Raw genomic sequence first — 20,181 nt, forward strand, 5'->3', positions numbered from 1 at the left:
AGTCCATTGCACTGTATTACATACCTCTATGATTCCCAATAGATGACCTGAAGCACAATAGATTTTCAGGCATAAGCTCTGCACAAATCCATGGTAATTTCAACCTGATCAATTATCCACTCAGGCTCAGCAGAGTCTCAGTTTAGCTTGTTTTGATGTGCTTTGTGTGAAACAATGACAGACTAGTTACTGTCTGCAAGGTGATTTTTAGAGACACACTCTTTCTGTGCTGTTTGGTTATTAACCTGGTATAAACAAATACAAAATTTAGTTGCATTTACTCAGGAATACAATTCACTTTTCAAGAATTTATGTAGTGCTTTACCTGCAAGAACTGGTGTTGAAAATGTGCAGACACAAGCATTAAAAAGATTACTGAGGAAATGTCTTTTGGTTGATTCCCATTATATAAATACAAAAAGGACAATTTTCTTCTAAATCTATAGATGTCCATTTTTTTATTTCTTCCATCTAGAACAACCACTTAGGTGAGAAGTAGTGATTTAAAAAAAACTTGAAGTTCTATGTGGAGCTGTGTTTGAATAGACCAGCAGCCTGCTGCACCAGCTATGCGTAAGTTCAAACGTAGCCTAGTTCGAACGTAATTTCTCATTTAGAGTTTACACTCTACTAACGTTTTGGGTGTTGCACCAGCTGAAATCGTTCCAAGGGAGGCCTAAGTTACAACTTAACTCCTACACTTAGCTCCTAGTAGGTGCAAAGTCCTCCTTAGAGTATCGGCTGCCCCGGCGCGTCGTTTTGAAAGGTTGGATCATTTGGAGGACAAGGAGATACAGAGGGTTCTCCCAGCTATATTACGTCGGCAAAGCTTTATCTGCAAGAAATTACATCCTTTCGAAAAATATTACGACCAAGATTTGCACTCCCGAGTATTAACGTATATTGTAGTTGATAAATTTACCACTCAATGTCACTGTATTATACAAATTGTAGATAAAGAATTTAGACTATAGTTATCACCAAAATTTACATAACTTTTTTTGTGTTTCGCAACAGAAGCGGCAGTAGGTGGAAGCTTGTTTCAGCTGTTGGTCAGTTCCGAGACGATTAGGCACGAAAGATAACAATGTAAAAACCCTGCATCAAAATTGGTGCTTTCCTCTGATTGGCTGCTGGAAGTGTCATATCTGCGACAATGTTTTGGTTAGTTTGGATGTTACGGTCTACTAGTTAAGATGAACCTTACGTCTCCGTGGTGAAACCAAACAACGACGCAACTTGTGTTACAAATGAACTAGTTTCAACATGTGGTTTAGTGAGGACTTTACACCCTAACTTAGGACACAACTTATGCAGAGCTAGTGAAACTAGGGGTGCAGCTCAGCTGGAGGTGAAGCTTCCACAAAAAATCTGCCCCTGGTGGCTGGCTGCAGTATAGGTCAAAAACTCTGTCTCCCCCATTCATTTGAATGGGGCTGTGGTCAAACTTTAAAAAATGAATACACATCATACAAATGTTTCTCACATCCGTATGCTGTGGTGATATGTAGTTATTATTTTACTGTTTTGTGTTCAAGGCCTCTTTTTCCTGAAAAGTTTCTTTTTTGTTCGTTATTAGATGTCATAAAACAGGGTTTTACGTCCAGATTCACTTTGATTGACAGCTGCCATAGAGGGAACCTCCATAGGATCTTGTGACGCGACACTGTAGGGCGGAGCTCGTTACTGCGGCAACCACAGAAATTCTCTACTGCGCAGACTCTGGCTGCACAATGGCTGCGCATTGGAACGGGTTTTTTTGGCTTCAAAACCATACAACGGGAAAAGGCGGAGCAACGTTGTCCATTACAGTCTATGGGTGCAACAGGCTGCAGGTGTTTAAGTCAGACACCGTTGGCAACAAAATCTAGACAACTTATTAAAAGTGAGTATCTGAAATCTGCATGAGAGGATGCTTATGCTCTAGTTTTGTAACCAAACCTGTTTTTTGAGTATATATTTGTTGTACAGCTTAATTCTACCCTTAAAGTAGTTTATCATCAATAATACATAATGTACAGATTGCACATGATTGTATTTGTGTTTTTTTGTGAACAAAACATATTGCAACATCAGGTGCTGAAGGGTTTTAGTCCAGGTACCCGGTGGCCTCCCTCTCACACAGAGTTTGCACATCTCTCTCTTCTGTGTGCTGACAAATCTTTTACTTTGACCTCCTTCCTGTTATGATGACAGTCACAGAGTTATTCTTCAGACCCTAAATTCAGCTCTTTCAGTCTTCTGAAGACACAAAGGGCGCACATCTCTTCATCTGTGATCTGCAGATTACCAGTTTATTTGATCTCTATTGCTGACCCAGCATATATGTCTCCTCTGTGAAGCATGAAGGTGTAAATGTGCAGATAACACTGTTGCCATGTCTACTTTTTTCCCCACTTATTCACCTTAAAAAAAAAAGCTCAGTACAATTTGTCTGACTCCTGAAGTTTATTTCTTGTGACCAGTCCTTGCATGATTACAAAGTTCCTCAAAATCTGGGATATGAAAAAAAAAACAACACTGCATACTAACATCCCATGCTATGGATAAAATGTGAGGAAAGAGATGAATTATAAAAGAGTTACTTGTTTTCAAACTGCAATGCTCAAACTCAGAAATACTTGAAATGATCATTTCTGGATATTGTTATTTTTTTTCCCGATTCTATTTTCATTATCTCCCTTTCCAGGATTTGCTGTGTCCCCTAACCATAAATCTAATATCTTCATTTTTACACAAACTTGATGACTTCTTCCTGGATATACACACCTTTCTTACAGCCAACAGCAAATCCAACCAACTGTTCTGGCATTTTAACTTAGAGGTACAACCTGTTTAACTCAAAATACAGGCAATGTTTACATCTGGCAGGCAAAATTAGTTGAGGGCGAGGTCTGTACCTGGCAACAACTGTGCCGCAGGTACACATCCTCACTATCTCCATGCATCTTTCTCATTTTCTTATACATATTTTTCCCTGGGAAATTATTTTCCCAGTAATTATTTTTACTGGGTTTACATCTGTAAATTTTTTCTTTAATTAGCTCAGTGGCAAAACCTTGGTTTATATGTTAATCATATGTTAAAGAGCATATTTAGTATTGAGATTTGTCAAACATTCGTCATGGCTTTGATCAACTCCAAGTCTACATAGATGACAATGCCGCTGAGAGCATTACACAACAGGCAAACCGTAGGCTTGGTCATGGGGGTCTGTGTCCAAATGGAAAACATAAGCTTAACATCTGTAATGAAGTTTGTTCCTTGACACTGATTATCCCTCCACCCAAAGACAATTAAGAGGCACTGTGATAGATAGGCCAAATAAAAAGAGCAAAGGTAGAGCAGAAAAGTTTTAAAAGCTGATGCAGCCAAATGCGCCGGAGTCAACAAGTATTTTTGTTAAAACTAGCTAATAGCTTGCAGTAAACGAGCAAGGTGGAGATGACACAGGTGCGCTACCAGTGCAAAATCAAGATGACAGATGTGTAACACAACATATAACATGCAAACCATTTATAAATCATGTCAATGAATTATGTGGTGTTATTTAGCCGAATGTATGTAAAACAGTTATCTTGCAACAAGAATGAAATGTGAAATACTGCCATGTAGCAGCAGCAGCCCTTCATCCAGTCTGCTTAACTTTATTTTTATATCAGAAGCACAGACAGGCCAATTATTGCCATCAGTAAGGCACAGGTGAACTGTTGTCCCACAGGATATGAACAATTGCATATGATCAAATTAGTTCCAATATCACCAGTATCTATACCCTTGAGCCACAAGTGACCTAATATGCTTTTTTAAAATAATAAATAGTTGAATAGTTTTAGAATAACAAACTAAATCCACAATTGAGTCCCACTCAAGCCCTGAAACATAGGATCATAAGGTCAGCAGGTAAACAATGTCAAATTGGTTTGCGAGAGTAGCAAACGTTAGCAGAGCTAGCACCACTGGCCTTCAGTCCTACTTGCAGGTTTATGTCCACATGCCTTACGTGTTTCCCTGGTCGGGTGGTTACAGGCAAGTTAAACCATACGCAGCCTACATACAACTTAATCTTCCTTTTCTAGATCAAAATACTGCCTTACTGCACCATGCCACAAGATACCATCTGTCATCGTTGTTTGTTTACATCAAGGTAGTAGAGCATTACAGCATTATGGCAGTAACTATTAACTGGCACAACAGCCCAGGCAAGTTGCATGTGGCTGTGCTACAGCTTAGAAAACATTTGGCCATCATTGTTGACATCTACAAAATTAAAATATTGAGAACTGGTATAACTGACAAAAAATTCTGGTGCAGACTATCAAGGTTGGCACCATTTAGTTAGTTAACTGACTAAATCCGCATACCACCAGTATTTGGAATACTACAAAATATACAAAATTGCAACTTCCATGTGTGACATTGAACTGAATAACCAACAAGACAATTTTAAAAAGGAGGCAGTTGAAAGTGACACAACACGATACTTCCATTTTTTTTTTCAGGTATGGGTTGCCCATCAATGGCAAAGCTCTAGCCTGGGCTAAGTATGATTTGTCATCATTTCTTGTCTTTGTTTTAGTTGTGACATTTTGTGTAGATTCACTGCCAGCCTTATGATCACCTGGCAGTCCTTTTACAAAATTGACCTTGCTTTGCTTGCTGCTTTGCCACACAAACACATAACCCCTCTCTTCACCGTAGCCCCCCACCAGCTCTGCTGCTGTTGCCTGGATTACAAGACTCTCCTTTTCCCTGTAGCTTACCAGACAGCTCTCACATCCATACCTGATAACTGTCATTATTTCCCAACTCTCAAGACCAGCCTGAGACCGTACCTACTGTTTTGCCACAGTGTTAACAGGCAAAGGTGAAATGGCTGGACTTTTCCCTAGCATGGCTTTTGATGTTGAGAGTTAATTGTAGTTGCTTTGACCTATCAGAGCAAAGTATTTAACACAGCCATGTAATACAGTTAATCCATTTTAGGGCAGAGCAAATAGGTCAACCACTAATAACTAAAACCTGCCAGGGATCAAAATCATTCCTAAAAAGAAACTCTGGGGTATTCAGCTGCTGTTCAGATAAACTTTCACTCTTATTCTGCCTATATAAACAAATTAAATACCTGTCTTTCAAACCACTGTAGCTACTCTCACAGTGTGGCATTTACATCCAACATCCCTAATGTTAAGTGAACTGGTAGAAATAGCATGTGCAGAGGAGGTGAAGTGTGGTGATTTTTCAGCACTCTGCACTTCTATGAATATGATGGGGATTGAGTGATGGAAAGAGAAAAAAATAAAGAATAGCATTTAGACAAAGAGCGATGTTGAGTGAAGAGATAGTGTGAACAGGATTGGTGAAGGAAAAAAAAGGGTGGTAATTGTGTTGAGCCATCCATGGTGAAAGAGCGAGTGTTTTTCCTGCTCTGAGAGGGGGGAAGAATAGTCACTGGGCAGATAGATGGGAGGAAAAAAACGCTGCTGTGGCACTGATAAAGTGACTGAGGACCACTACTGCCACACTTGGACAAATCCAGACACAATCTTCTCTCCTCTTTTCTTTTCGTTCGCCTGCTATCAAGCCGTGTTCTTGCAGGCATAATAATGGTGGTTTTTGTCCCTTGGCCCTCTCTCTCTCTCACAAACACACTTTACCTTCCAATGTCAGTCGAAAGATGTGGGGAAAAGTAGGAGGGCAACCACTTTGAGATATAGCGAAGCTCTGACAACCTTCCATTAAACAAGCCAAATTAAAGGTTTGTAAATGCCCTCTCCACTGCAGCAACCCAAGCTCATCCACCTCTACCTTTTTTTGTGGTTCCAGCCTGCAGATTCTGTATCTTAAGTCTGTCAAAGAAGCATATTTCTTGAAACGTGAGCTAGAAAGAGTTTCTGATCTGCACTTGTATGTTATCTCTAGGATGTAAAAATTGCTTTCAGTCAGTGCACCACAAGCTCAGCTAAAGGAGGTGAGAAAAAAAGACATTAGCACAAAAAGGTTCACAGTTGACGGCATGCAGATTTGCTGACGCCTGTAATAAAATAAGGCCAGCCGGGTGTGCAAGAGTTGACATTGCGTATAGGTGTACAGCCGGGCATCTGCATAAGAAGAGCCTCTGCTTCTGCCAGCAGCCATCATGGTTTTCGACAGATTAGAAATTGTGTGTGTAAGGATTCACCGCAAATAATGAGAAATGAGTTTTAAATTGTAGCTCAGGCGCAGCGAAAAAAATAGGCCCTGTCAATATGTGGTGCGTTTGATGCAGAGACGGGGGGGAAAGGAGCGAGAGAGCGAGTTAGAGGATTTAGGGGTGAGAGAGATATGGAGAGACAGAGACAGAGGGAGAGAGAGAGAATGAGGGATCAGGGGATGACTTTGTTTTGGTTTACTGCTTATTACCATCATAATCCTTTGTCCTGTTTTCCACTCTGCAGTCCGGGCACACCTCTCGCCGCATCTCTGCGTTCGACACTGTGATTGCCTTGTATTTAAGAAGCCTTCTGTGAGCCTCTGTTCCGACAAATGCTTTTCCAATACCAATCACAGCTGAGTGCACCTCATTTGAATCTGTGAAAGGGGTTTTGATTCCATCAGCAGAATGCTCCTCCAAGCGCGGCACAGACCATTCAATACTGTTGCAACGTGTGAAAGCCTCACAATATTTTCACCTAGTATATATGCATACACTGTAAAGGGTTCGGGCGACGGCTGCCTCGCCTCTTCAAACCGGGTTGTTCATTAATCCCTCTTTTATTCCCTACACAGGGCCTCATTAGCTGTTCTCCTTTATGGCGTTTTTGAAAGTGTAAGCTGTGCTCCGTGTGACTTTCAAATGTGTTTTGTAACAGAAGCCTTTCACTGGTCGTAAACTTTGATGAGGAGTGAAAAGGGCTAATTGTACACTCAGTTTTGGTGTTTGATAGTGTTTATGCCACCTGGTTCACCCCTACGTATACATTAGGCATGTCTGTGTTTTTATTGAGTTTGACTGCACGCAGCACAGACCAGCTGCTGATATCTTCACTGCAGCAGCTTGTTGACCTTCAAACTTATCAGTGAGTATCTTTTGTCAGAGCAATTGCCTGTCTTTTGGTCTGTAAGGAGTTTGGATAATGCATCCAAATTAAAATCTTTTGTAAATCCCATTGCTTGATTGCTTGGGAGCCACTGAGAGTTGTTCAACATTAATGGTGAAGGACTTCCTGATTCCCAAAGTCATTTTCTCTTCATTATTCAGCCGTGTATTAGCACCTCTTGTTTTGCACACACAGAGATAACACCCTCCTGTTAAACTGCCTCACACAACACAGTTAGCTGAGGAGACAAACAGGTCATGCGCATCCCCTCATCTGCATCACTGTGCCCCTGATGTGGAGTTTAAATCTAAGTTGGTCCCCCTATGAGTGTGGATCAAATTTAATGCAAATTCCTAGTTATTATCAAGGAAACCACAATGAATGTGTAGCAGACTTGAGGTTTATGGAGCAGATATGCAAATGACCTCTCTGAAACAATGTATAAGGTTTGTGGTACTTCACCTTTAAATGAAAAAACCCAACAACATGACAAACATAACACATCATGTGATGTTGACTAATGTTTTCTTTTAAATGAGTGCACTCACATTCCTAGTGATGACACATTATGGACTGAAGAAAGTACTGCACTCATCAATGGCATACAAAATTGATCTGGTTGTGTATTCAATCAATTCTGGTCATCAATCAAAGGCTGCACCTGCCCTGTTTGGTCATATATGCTAATTAAGGGTTAGTGAATTTGGACTAAATGTGCTAATTTGAGCTGCATGCTGCTGCTGAACAGAGCCACATTCTGAAATGAGGAAAACAAAGAAAATAAGCAGATTGATTTAGATTTAAACGATATGTAGATAAAGATCAACATTCGTGTTTTTAATTACTTTTTGAAAGCAATTTTGATGAATTGTGGTGAGACTTACCATGTCTTATTTATTGACTTCAATAGCAGTGGCACAGAGTCCTGGTGCAAACTGACCCCTTCTTTCTTTGTATCTTACTTAATTTGAAACACATATTCCTAAAACAATGACCAAATAAGTAGATTTTTTTGAAGATTGTACGGTAGAGCATCTCAAGTTGGATGAACAGCGTTGGTGATATGAGCCAAAACTCAAGAGTGAGATATCAGATCAATTCAGAATTACATTAGTTTAGTTAATTAGTTTATTTGACAGGGACCAAGCACACCATAACCGCTAAATCAGAGCTAGCTAAATGAGCTAATTTATATCTGTGGTCTCTGGGTTGGAAGATTACAACACCAAGTTCTATCATGCATTAGAAAATATAATTATAATATAAAATCTACATTTTTAGCCACACGCTGTGAAGAGAAGTTGTGACGTTTTAACTCACAACAACAAAGCCGCATCAGCTGCCTCTATCATAAATGGAGCTGTGTGCACAGACCACATGCTGAAGTTGGAAAAAAAATAAAGAATACCAAGTGTGCACTAGAGGCTATGCACATGATGTCACTGTATGTGTAGCTGCAAGGGTCACTTCCCTCGTGGGTGTCAAACACAACAGTCAGCACCACCTATCATGCATTCACATGAAGAAAATTGCAAAAATGGTGAAAGCCATTTTGCAATGGACTGCACAAACAGAATCTGAGGGAATTCAGGCAGAAGTTTAAACAAACTACTGAAGGCTGGAGAAAAAAACATACTGTGTGAAGAAAGGGTTGAAGATACAGATTTGTTTTGGGGGAAAATATAATCATAAAATATAAAAACTTGAAGGAAAAAGTCCACAAAAAAGAATATGTTATAGTTTTTGCAGTAGGGGTCAGTTAATTAGACGTATCCAGCAAAAAAATAAATGCAGAATAATATTTTTTCACATCATATCACTTCAAAACACACAAGGTGTCTTTTTTCTTTTTACAGATACTTGAAAATGTATGAGCATTGTTTAAGACGGCCAAGAGAGAAAATTGGTTAATGTGTACCATCTCATAATAAAGAGGAGAGCATAGAGTTAAATATTTCATGGACAGCATAATGTTGGTTAGTCTGATGTGGGTTACTATGTGGATATGGGTGTTCAGAGAAAATCCATTATTTGTAAGAAGGCAAGTGTCCTGAATTAAGTAACATTTTCCATATTCTCTTGAGGCCACCTTTAAGATTTACCAAGAAACTCATTATGTTTAGCTTCAGGCTAAGATTAGAGACGTGGTGAATGGTGTAAGAAAATATTTTGACTTGAACATGTTTACCTGTATAAATATACACCGGAACAAACGCCACCATGGACCTAATATGGACCTTATAGAGATTTAAATTTGATTTGATGTGAGCAACACAAAACGGTAATATTCCCTTGTAACTGCTGGAATAGACACTTCCATGTATTCTGTCAAAAACATTTCCGAGTTGGGAGATAAAACAATGAAAATCCACTGAAACAAAATGACATGCCAGTGCGGTACAAATACAATATCTGTCGCCAGCTTTAATTTTTCTGTTATATCAAACACAATTTCATGGTTGACATGGTGGAAGAGGATTAACTCCCAATTTATATACCTTTAAAGGAAACACAGACTGCTAATGCTGGAGCTTCTAATCCTCCCAGCACTCCGGGCGTGGATGTGTTCAGTCTGCTAGTTTGACTCCGAGTGTGCCGGCTGGCCTGGAAAGCTGATGACTTAAGTAGTGAGTGAGGGAGTGCAAAGGCTACAGGGAAATCAAGAGTTGTTGTACGGAGCAGCCAAGAGAGGGACTTGACAGTGTCAAAGGATTATGTACTGTGGGGCTAACAATACTAATGGCACTTCTTTTGCATTATGATAATTGCCAAGACAAAATTGCCACCTAATTTCTCCCTGTTTCTAATTATTGGGCTCTTCAATGCAAGCAGGCAGTGGGAGCAGAGCATTGGCAGGCAATTAAACTCCTGCAATTATGGCTCTATTGTAAAGCTCAGCTTTACCAAGGATTTGCAGGGCAGAGAGTGATTGCTCTCTGATGCAATTAAATACAGGATAAATCTGGTGACGACCTGTAAATGGATCTTTTAAACTTTTCTTCTGGGTTTGTAACGACTGATCACCAGCTGCAAAACCTGCACCAAATCTGTTAAGGAGGTCACTTGCCATAAGAGCCGCAGCACCCCTACTGGATGCACACACTTGTAACCAAACCCCTCTCACTGTGGGATCCAATAAAGGAGGAGAGAGAAAAAAACAACCATTTGCATAGAGACCATTTCCAGGGAGGCATGCTGGGTAGGATTAGTGCTACTCTTCCTCTAGCGTGTCGGAGTGAGCAGTGACCCGATGCAAATGTGTGCTGAGGAAGTTTAGAGCTATGAACTGTGGGATACAGAGGAGCATGGCCATCTGGAAACTCAGTGACAGCAAGGTGTTTATGAGAGACTTGGGGGAACACGGAGTCACAGCCTACTTTGTCTCGTTTTGTTCTACAGGAGCCACTGATCCAGAGCAGTGGTATAGTGAGGCTGGTTAAGGGCCCGAAGGAATAGGATATAAATGTGTCAATTAAGTGGTTTGATGAAACATAATATCCAAAGCTGAAAATGATGAGCTGGCAGAGTTGAAATTAAAAACTTTGGTTTAGTTTAAGTGGGTGAAAAACAAAAAAAACAGCATGTTTTATCAAAATGTGCAAGAAAAGTCCAGTTTCCAAAGTACTATATATGTTTAAATGTATTATGAAGGAGGAAGTTAATAACCGTATCTAAGTTGTTAGCCACTCAGTGTGCTCTGCATGGAGTCTGCTTCTTTTATAAATGTTCATGTTATACCTAGCAATCTATATGTGCATGACTTAAAATTGGACCCACCAGCATTGGTTGTTCGGTTTCTCAATTTTAAACTTTGGCAACAGGAAACACACAAAACGTGCACGTCTAAAGGTGAAGAAACTGTTTTACATACAATACTGAAAATTAAGAGGTCTGGTTCTGCTATGTTTTTCCAAGCACATGGACATTTATCAGGAGATAGTGGTGACCACAGCAGAGCTGAAGGGGGAGTCAGTACAGGGGCTTAAATTTGCCATATAACCTTAACAATGTGGTAATGTGCCAATGTTGCATTGCACATATCTTAGGTAATACAGCCATGCCAATCTACTCCATAAACACATGCCCTCAGATCTCATTAGTGCACAGTAAACATAGTTTTTCACGTGCAGGACAGAAGGTGAAGGGCAGTTTTCTTATTTGATAACATGCTGGAGGTGTGCTGGTTAGTAAAAGCTGCCTGCACTTCTTCATAAAACCTCACTGTAGGTGTGTTCCTATTGTATCAGTCTACTTTGCCACATTCAAACTCATGTGGGGACAAAAACCTCCAAAAATGCATCCTGTGAAAGTGGTAATTGCTGTGACTAAGCTATAGCAATGCTGACAATGAGTTGCTAGCCTCAATGTGTTCCCTGTGGCTTCAAAATGGAAAGCAGGACCGGACATTGAGGCTTCCATCAATGGGGTAACAATATAAACACTAATATCGGAATAGATGCATGCATTGTTAACTTTGAATGAATGAGCGGGTGCAGTCAAATTGAGTACTATGCAGGGAAAGCTGACTCTGCAGAAAGAGAGGAAAACTACTTTCTAAAAGGTAATTACTGTATGCATACTGAATGGCTATTGCTGACAAAATGCCATCTGTTAATAGTATCAATTTTAAATAAGACCAGATGTGAAGAATAGCAAATCTCATACAACTTCAAGACAGTGCAAGACAAACAAGTGAGGGGAGCCTGAAGCTGCTGTAAGGTTGAACAAATAGATGCCTGACGAGGGATTGGTTGTTGATGGGATGATAGCAGAAAAAAATCTCTATCTGGCAGACTATGTCTGATAGATTGTAAAAAAAAAACTTACTCACTGTGGAGTAAGAACAGACCTTCTGAAGTTCACAAAATTGTAGATATCACTATACTTTTCATACCATGTGCTTTTAAATGATACACTCTGACTTAATTTTTTATATTTGATAGTATCTGAAACTATAGAAGCTTAAGAAATAGAACTCTAGTCATATTTTTGGCCTAAAGCTCCTGCTGTGAGCGAAAGAGAGAAAGAGCAGTGGTCGAGCGAGCACTGCTGATCAAAACAAAATGATGAAACAGAAAATAAGACGATATTTATCAGTTTGTCAAATGTTGGTCTCTGTTCAATTATTTTCTATGAGCCTGCAGTGTTTGCAGTCTGGTATTCGAAACATGAAATATATCCGATTGTGGATGCTCAGAATTAAATTTTTGTTGCTCTGGTATCAAACAGGTATAGGCATGTGTGATTTTGACTTGTATATTCCAGTTAAAATGTTGATATAATGGCAACAGTGCTGCCTTTGTATTTATCTAAATTCCATTTGTAACATTGTGTATATCTAAATTGTATTCCCTCTTTATTTATCTATTTCTATTTTTACTTATATTACTAATTGGAACTTCTTTTTTCTTGATTGTACTTATGTCTGGGATTGCTGCAACAACTGAATTTCCTCCCCAGGATCAATAACGTAATATCTTATCTTGTCTTATCTTATCTTATATCACATAATTTCCTTCAACATCAGCTATAATATTAGTTTTTTTTTTAAAGTTACTGCTTCCATTTACGTATGCCAGTCTTTATGATGCACACACATCTTGTGGTTTGTCCATGGGTATACAGTATGTTGCATTTTGTGACTGAAATGAAAGCTACAGAATCAGCACATGCTTGCTCTGGGGCATTCATTTACTTTTTGCATTTGTCTCAACATGACAAATTAATTCTCAAGATAATTGATCAAATTTTTTTCTGTAAAGTCCATTAACTTTTAGCTCGAGGCCAGACAAAACAGAAGCCGCAGACAAATGCAAAGATCAACTGCTCCAGCCAATTTAAAATGGAGACGGCGCTGTTAATCAAACTGTGTGCAATAATACAACTAAAAGCATAGATCAACAGGGTTCAGCACCACTCAATTCAATTAAATGTTGAGCGAAAAAATACCACCCTTTTATATCATGGTGGTATTTCAAACACATGACAACATTTGTTAGGTAGTGGGAAAGCTTTGTAAAGCATTTAAGTTGTGAAACTAAAGACATCACTTTCATTGACAGGCCTCATAAATCAAAGCTTGCCACATCTGTTTTTTGTCTACCATATGCTTTCACTTTGTCACATTCTAATGCAAGTGCAGAAACTTTTTTCTTTTTAACTTCTGGCAGTGTTGCATATATTCCCTCAACTTCTGTACCCCTCTACCTTTGGCTCCATCCCTTTCATGCCTTTCATTCATCTCTCTCATGTTCCTTTTTCACAAGAACCTTCAATGAATGTTCCTTGCCTCTGTGTGAGACACATCTGCATTGCAGTGCCGAGGGGAAAGCAGTGACAGGAGGAGCAGAGATGTGTATGAATAGTGTGAGAAAGAGATGCAAAGTCTGACCTGTCATTTACAAAAAATAATGGATGCATGACTGACAGGACACATCAATTCACACAACATTTGGTGTATTACACCAGCGCGGTTTGATATTCATTTCTTCCGTGCTTTGAACAGAAAACATGCTCTTTTTTACGTCCAAAAAATCGAATACAAACACAACCATTTGCACCTCAAAGTGCTGTCACAGTAAAATCACAGAGAGGGTCATCCGCCCCACCTCCCTCCGAGCTTCTCAGCCTCCCTGTTATTAATGGCGTCATCATTTTTCCTCTGCACTCTCACTCTATTTCCCTTCTGATAGTGGGGCCTGCTTCATCGTGTTCTGCCATGTTTCTGTAATTGCTTCAACAGCCTGCCTTATGCTGAGCATATAGTTTTTGTGTGTGCGTGTGTGTCTGTGGGTGAGCCCATATGCATGTGTGTGTGTTGCTCTGTGCCCCCACCAGGGCCGGCTGTGAGTTTGTGGGGCAGAACCGAGCCGCGGGCGAGCTCCACACGGAGTGAAATGACAGCCTCCAGGCCACCATTGGTTGATGACCGTGAAAACACTTGCGGTTAACGTAAAGTGAGCGAGCGTCTGTCACAGCAAGGCACCGTGCTTATGTGCAGCCCTGACAACAGCACAACAAGAAGCCCCTCCACGACTCGGCTCTGCAGTGCTGCGACCAACAACAAAGAAACAACCCTACAATCCATAACGGCAACCACTCCAGACATTTGAAGTACATAGCAAAAAGGAAGAGGAGCAAAACACTAGCAGTACTATTTGTCACAGCCTTTGAGAATAAATGGTTTTTCTTTACTTAAATTCTTGCAGGCAGGAGTGGAAGCAGAGTGCGGTTGTTGAGCCTAGACAGGAGGTGAGCGTGCTGCAGAGAGAATGGCGAGACTGTCACAGATGCCAGCCAAGGTCAGATAAAGTGAGGAGTAAGTGCTTGGAGAGCTCCAGGAGCAGAGGCCAGCCCTGTGGAGGAGGTATGAAAGAGTGAGTGACCAAGCGTGAGCACTGAAGCCCCTACCCATCATTAAATGAAGCCACTTAAAGAAAAAAGAAAAAAAAAAAAAGAAAAAATGGGTTGTACACAGCACTTCTGCAGAACCCTGATGGTATTATTTAGCCATCTGGAGAATAGTTTTGTCTTTAATGGAGACTCTAAAAGTTGTAAATTCAGGTCGAGGACACTTTTCTCACAACCCTGTGTTTTTACTCACAGACTGAATTGCTTAATCTATCACATTCCCGCTAGCAAACAGGTCCCTAAAGTTAAACTGAGAAGCAATAAATTATGTGCCAACATCGTGAAGTAAGGAGGGATGATTGCAGGGCTGCTTTTATCATCAATTCTAACCTCTCTGTGGTTAAATCAGACTTCTTTTACCCCCTGCCCTCTTGATTTTTTTTTCTCACCTCCTCTCACTCTTACTCTGAACGCACACTAGCGCGTTCACACACACAAACACAGTTCATTATGCAGTAACATTACCAGATCCCCTTAGGCAGCTGTGCATCTCTGTATGACTGATGAGGGTAATTTCTCCCAAACAACAGAATGATCAGTTTGGTGGTGAGCGCCACAGACCCTCCCTTCCTCCTCCTGTCTTTCTTTTCTTCTGCTTATTTTTTAGCTCACAAAAAAAGGCAAGAGGAAGGAAGATATTTGTTATTATGCCTGGTGTAGTGTCAGGATTGGTTCCTGTGGAGATAAATAGCTCCACCACCAGATGCATGAGAACTTTAAAATCAAAAACAGGAAAATATTTCATGGATCAGATCAAACTCTTGATGGTTCAATGATGATTTCCATTCTAATAAATTTCCCTCAAATCCAGTTTCCACTTTGCCAGCTGAAACTGGAGCTGTGGGGGGTTTCCTTATTTTTTCCTTGATTACCATAGGGATCCAATATAATACACATGCCACTATGAATTAGACTCACAGTACGTACCGAGCTGCAGCCACAGCCAGTTTATACAGTCTGTATACCACCGTGCACCATGGGATATACTGAGCAGAGAGTAGTTAGGACTTGCCTGCCTCTCTCTGTCTTGGCCTCATAGGTTCAGCCTCAGTGGGCTGTCTTTACCTATTCTCCCATCTGTCAGTCACACACAAAAACAAATCCACCTGTCGACCGGGAGACTGGGCCGAGCTGGGGCGACGCTACAGCTGTCTGGGCCCAACTTGGGGCAGACGGGAGCGAGCCAGCGCCCTCCACTGGTGATGGAAGGCCCATTAAGATGCTTATTACCCCACCTGTCAGCTCTGTCTCCTCACCTGCACAGATCTGCCAGCCTAATGAAGACAGTCACTATTAATACAGCACCCTGAACATGGAAGTCACGCCTCTATGCTTTTTGTGGTCCTTGTGTCCTTGATCGCAAGAGCTCCCCGGCCCTGTAACAATATAACAATCCAAGCGTTAAGAGACAGGCATTTTTACCGCGCCACTTGATTGCCTCAACAATGAAGCTATTAATGCTGCATTATGTAAATGGCAATGGTCACAAACATCTAATAGGATAAAGGCTAAGTACAGTGCAATTTAATGCTGCTGACTTTCAGGGGCTCTTTGAAGGATGTTTTCAATTATAACCGAGCTAATTTAATTCATTGTTTCATAGCTGAAAATGCATTTTTAAAGGTTGACTGACTCTCTTTTTCAGAACTCAGGTTTAATCAGTCATGTACATTGAACACTGGAACGTCCTCTAAAGAGATTGACAAAGTTGCCGGGGATCTGCGCTCTACATTTTAAAGGGACACAGTAGCCTTTCACTTCTCTTTTTTTTCCCCCTCAGATGGCAGGCTTCAGTTGTTGAGGGGAGGGTGTTCATCTAAAAGATGAAAAGACCTGCGCCTTTAAGAGGGCTGTCTCCACTTTCCCTCATGCTCCCCCTCAACCACACAGACACTCCTCCTGTGAGCATTTGTGAGGCAGCCCCTGTCCCTTATGTCTCTTTGTGGAGAACAGAATAGACTTTCCAGAGCATCACTGGAGACAAGACAGAGCTCAAGGGAGGACACCCTGGGTGCAGACCTCATCGCAGACCTGGCCTCAGTTACTCTGGATGCCAAGAGGAGCTCAAGGAGAGGAGGGACAGACTCACTCAAGCTGGAGTAAAACATCAAACATACAGGAGGTGGAACTTAACAGCTGGACAACCCAAGAGGTCAATTCTGAGTTGAGGGCGACATGATCAGCTGATCACAACCAACAACGCTGGACTGGATGGCTCAGAAAAGGTGGAGTCTGTAGATTGTAGCTCGAGTTTCTCTTTCAAAAAGTTTTGTCGAAGAAGAAACAACAAAGTACTTCTTATCTTTTGCAGCTATTAGATAAAAGCACTATTTTAAATGCACAGAAATGAAGGAGAAGAATCATTTAGCTTAGTTTTTCTATTATTTTTATCCATCTCCAAAGCGCTTTCCATATAGTCATTTGTGTTTTGAAATTGGGACACTCTTTAAAGAACAACTTGTCTGGTCCCCGCAGTGCTCTTAACTCACCAGCCGGGCGTTTATCTTATTTCTGCAGCTCTTTCTGAGAGCGAGAATTAAAGACTTCAGTGATAGTGCTCTTGGGAAACGGGCAGAGTTTCTTATAAGAAGTCTTGAAACTTTACAGCTTCTGACGGAAGAGAGAGAGAGCCATATACATGAGGAAATGATGCTGAGCTCTGTTCCATGTGGGAGAGTGTGAGACTGGACTAATATTGGTTTTGAGCACTGAAGACAGCAGAAATGTTTACAGGGTGTGGAGTGGTCAGCGGCCAGAACCAGTATCTTCCCAGAGATGCTGTCGGGCCCCACCTAGGACTAGAGGTGAACCGAGCGATCCAGATGGAGAATGGGGTGACATCAGGGACCTGCTCTGTCTACCAGGATCAAACTTACTGTAATGCAGGCCAGCAAGCGGTGGTAAACAATGGCTCAAATCTGCTGAAGTCAAAAACAGTACAAGTCCCTCCGCCTGCTATCAAACTGGGGCAGGAAGGGTTCAAGAAAGTCTGTCGAACGGAGGAGGACAGCCCGTGTCCCTTTCCTGGACTGGCCTCAGGGGTGCTGGAGATGCGCGTAAAGGAAGGAAGTAAGATCCGCAACTTAATGGGATTTGCTATGGCACGGATGCAGGGGGAGAAGGGCGGTGTGAGCAGCGATGGGCTCAGGCAGGTGGTCTTCACTGGGTCAGGTCGTGCGGTCACAAAGACCATCACATGTGCTGAGATCATGAAAAGAAAAGTGGGCGCGCTGCACCAGCTGACCAAGCTGCGGTACAAGGTGGTGAAAGAGGTGTGGGAGAGTTCTGAAGGAGGGACATCTGAGATGACGGTGCACAGGACTGTTCCCTCCATCAGCATCCTTCTTTCCAAAGACCCACTGGATCCCCAGGAGCCGGGCTATCAGCCCCCAGAGACTCTCAGTGCATTGTGGGAGGAAAAAGAGGGTGTGGAAATTGCCGTCTCGCAGACAGGTACATGCAAGCGACCATTTGAACCTTTGCCATACAGCAGCTTCCCTCAGTGCAAGAGAGTGTGTTTGGGGGAAGGGGTCTCCGTCCTCCCTCCTCACTGACTGGCTGAACCAGTGTCAAACACTGGAGAGGATTGAATCAGAGGAGTTCATTTGGCGCTGCCCTCCACTCAAGCACAATGCTGAGACAATCAGAACACTCACTCAGACAGAACAGTGCTTTCTTACAAGAACTGAGTACCAATTCCAGCCTCCAGAGGTCAGTTCGGCTGGGACCCAAAAGCTTGCCTCTGTACATACAGCATTTAAGGGATGTGATTCTCTGCACGTCCAACATGTTCAGAGCTGTGACGACGTTTGCTACAGTGCTGTAACATTTTAAACACAGACAGAAAAAAAGCCATGAATAGAACAGGTTCAAGATTCCTGCTTGCAGCAAACTGTCTAATGTCTGTGAACAACAAATTTGTTAGCATCATGTTACAATCATCTCTATTCCTACATGTGCAAAAGTGAAGCCTCTAAAAATACATACAGACCTGGGAACAGGAAATAAAAACAGCTTGAAGCCATTGATGGTAAGACAAATGCAAAAACATACCGATTTGATTTGATTTATCATGAAAACAAAATGAAATAAAAAAAAAAATTTCCCATGGAAATGCTGCTTTGTATTTCATCTTTCTTACTCACATCAGTGAATTTGCAAAGCTCTGATTGAAGAGAAAATCACAGTGTGCTGATCTTTCGATAAGAATAACCGCAGTGAAATTTGTCTGTAGAAAAAGCTGATTTAATGACAAAGCTGTTGATAAGGCAGAGCCTCCTAAACCAACCCACTCTGACAGATATGCCTGGGGCAGAAATACAAGCACAGATTATCATTAAGATAACAGCATAACATCACACAACACAGTGGTGAAAGGGATTAAAACTAGGCTTGACACAGCTTCACACTACAATGTTCCTGCAAAACATAAAAACCAAGGAAACACACGCTACTCTTTCCTTTCAGTCAATAGGCCTATCCACCCACCTTTTCTATTGTACAGCACCGTCTACCTCTTCTGCTGTAGCTCTGTTTCTTTTCTCAAGCAAAATAATGTGCTGAACAATGTGGTCTAAAAGGGGCCAAGTTTCTACAGTAGCTACATGCACTTTAATTTGACTGACATATTACATAAAAAAGGTGCAGAGATTTTTTTTTCATTTTATGCATCGACTGACTGCATTTTTCACACTATTTAGATAGCATTATAGCTGCACAAAAGAGGTACATTTGAGTAATTGCTGAAGCTTAACTGCAGCAGACATCTATAGCAATTAGAATAAAATTCAACTTCAAGCAGAATGCAAAGTGTTAGAGAAAATAAACTGCTGAGGGCATGTACGTACTGAATTTAATGGATAACATATTTCTACATTATACTTCTTAAAAAGTTGCCACGAACGAGACAAACAAAAAAACCTTCCTGAGAATTATTTTATTGCATTACGCAAGAACTCTTTCCACTTCATCAACCATGTCTTCTGGGGATAATAACTTAGACAAGTGAAACCTTGTCTGAAGCTTTTACTGTTGATCTTAATGAAAATCTGCAAACGCAGATGTCGGCCTCCTGAAGTAAATTAATCACAGCGACTCTTACTGGGGAGACAAATCTGTTACAGCTTTAAGCAGAGGGAAAAAAGGAGAGTTCACCACTCTGGTTTCAGTGTTTCAATATATATTTCAAAGAAACACAAATCCTAATATTTCATATAGTGGTCAGCTGGCACTTTAACAGTCTACAGTGAACAAAGTGATTAACCTCCCTCTCGATCCCATTAAATGAATCAGAGCACAGCAGAGCATCCAAGGTTGAGAAAGAAATGCTGCTGCTGCACAATACTGCACATATGTAGCAAACTGTGCGTCCTCAAGACTGCTGGAAGGTTATCACTTGGTCTAGCTGTTATCATAGAGTTAACAGTTTTCACCCAAGAGCCTATGGGACAGCCGGTCTCTGATGCAGGTCAAACAGATAATGCGGCTGTGAGTACATTTCAAATCGACCTGTATCTGTTATCAAGCATTAAGAATTCTGGGCCAAGTGGAAAAAGCAGCAGGGGTAATTAGGGATAACGGCATCGCGTACCTGAGTGAGAGAACAGATAAAACATACTGACAAAAGCATTATCCCCGAGCTAAATCCAATGTGGCTGGCAAGAAATAGCACAGCGGAGGAGTCAACACAGTG

General features: G+C 41.2%; 1 protein-coding gene and 1 long non-coding RNA gene across 3 annotated transcripts in view; one reads left to right on the forward strand and one right to left on the reverse strand.

Moving 5' to 3' along the window:
• The window catches only part of LOC117810896, a 111,846-nt gene that overhangs the window by 85,420 nt on the left and 6,245 nt on the right, over positions 1–20,181 (reverse strand). The gene's annotated exons all lie outside the window — the stretch shown is intronic.
• Positions 1,802–18,558, forward strand: rpp25b (ribonuclease P and MRP subunit p25, b). 2 transcript variants are annotated; one of them, XM_034680888.1, is made up of 3 exons: positions 1,802–1,885; positions 14,288–14,455; positions 16,270–18,558. In XM_034680888.1, exon 3 carries the CDS (start codon positions 17,213–17,215, stop codon positions 18,041–18,043), a length of 831 nt encoding a protein of 276 aa, XP_034536779.1. In that variant the 5' UTR covers positions 1,802–1,885; positions 14,288–14,455; positions 16,270–17,212; the 3' UTR covers positions 18,044–18,558. The 2 variants fall into 2 exon arrangements, with proteins under 2 accessions (XP_034536779.1, XP_034536780.1); XM_034680889.1 differs by lacking the exon at positions 14,288–14,455 and having other exon boundaries at positions 1,828–1,885.

This window comes from Notolabrus celidotus, chromosome 3 (assembly GCF_009762535.1).
Source record: "Notolabrus celidotus isolate fNotCel1 chromosome 3, fNotCel1.pri, whole genome shotgun sequence".
Taxonomy (NCBI): Eukaryota; Metazoa; Chordata; class Actinopteri; order Labriformes; family Labridae; genus Notolabrus; species Notolabrus celidotus.

Coding starts and splice junctions, on each gene's coding strand:
- rpp25b (XM_034680888.1), top strand. CDS start 17,213: ATGTTTACAGGGTGTGGAGTGGTCAGCGGCCAGAACCAGTATCTTCCC.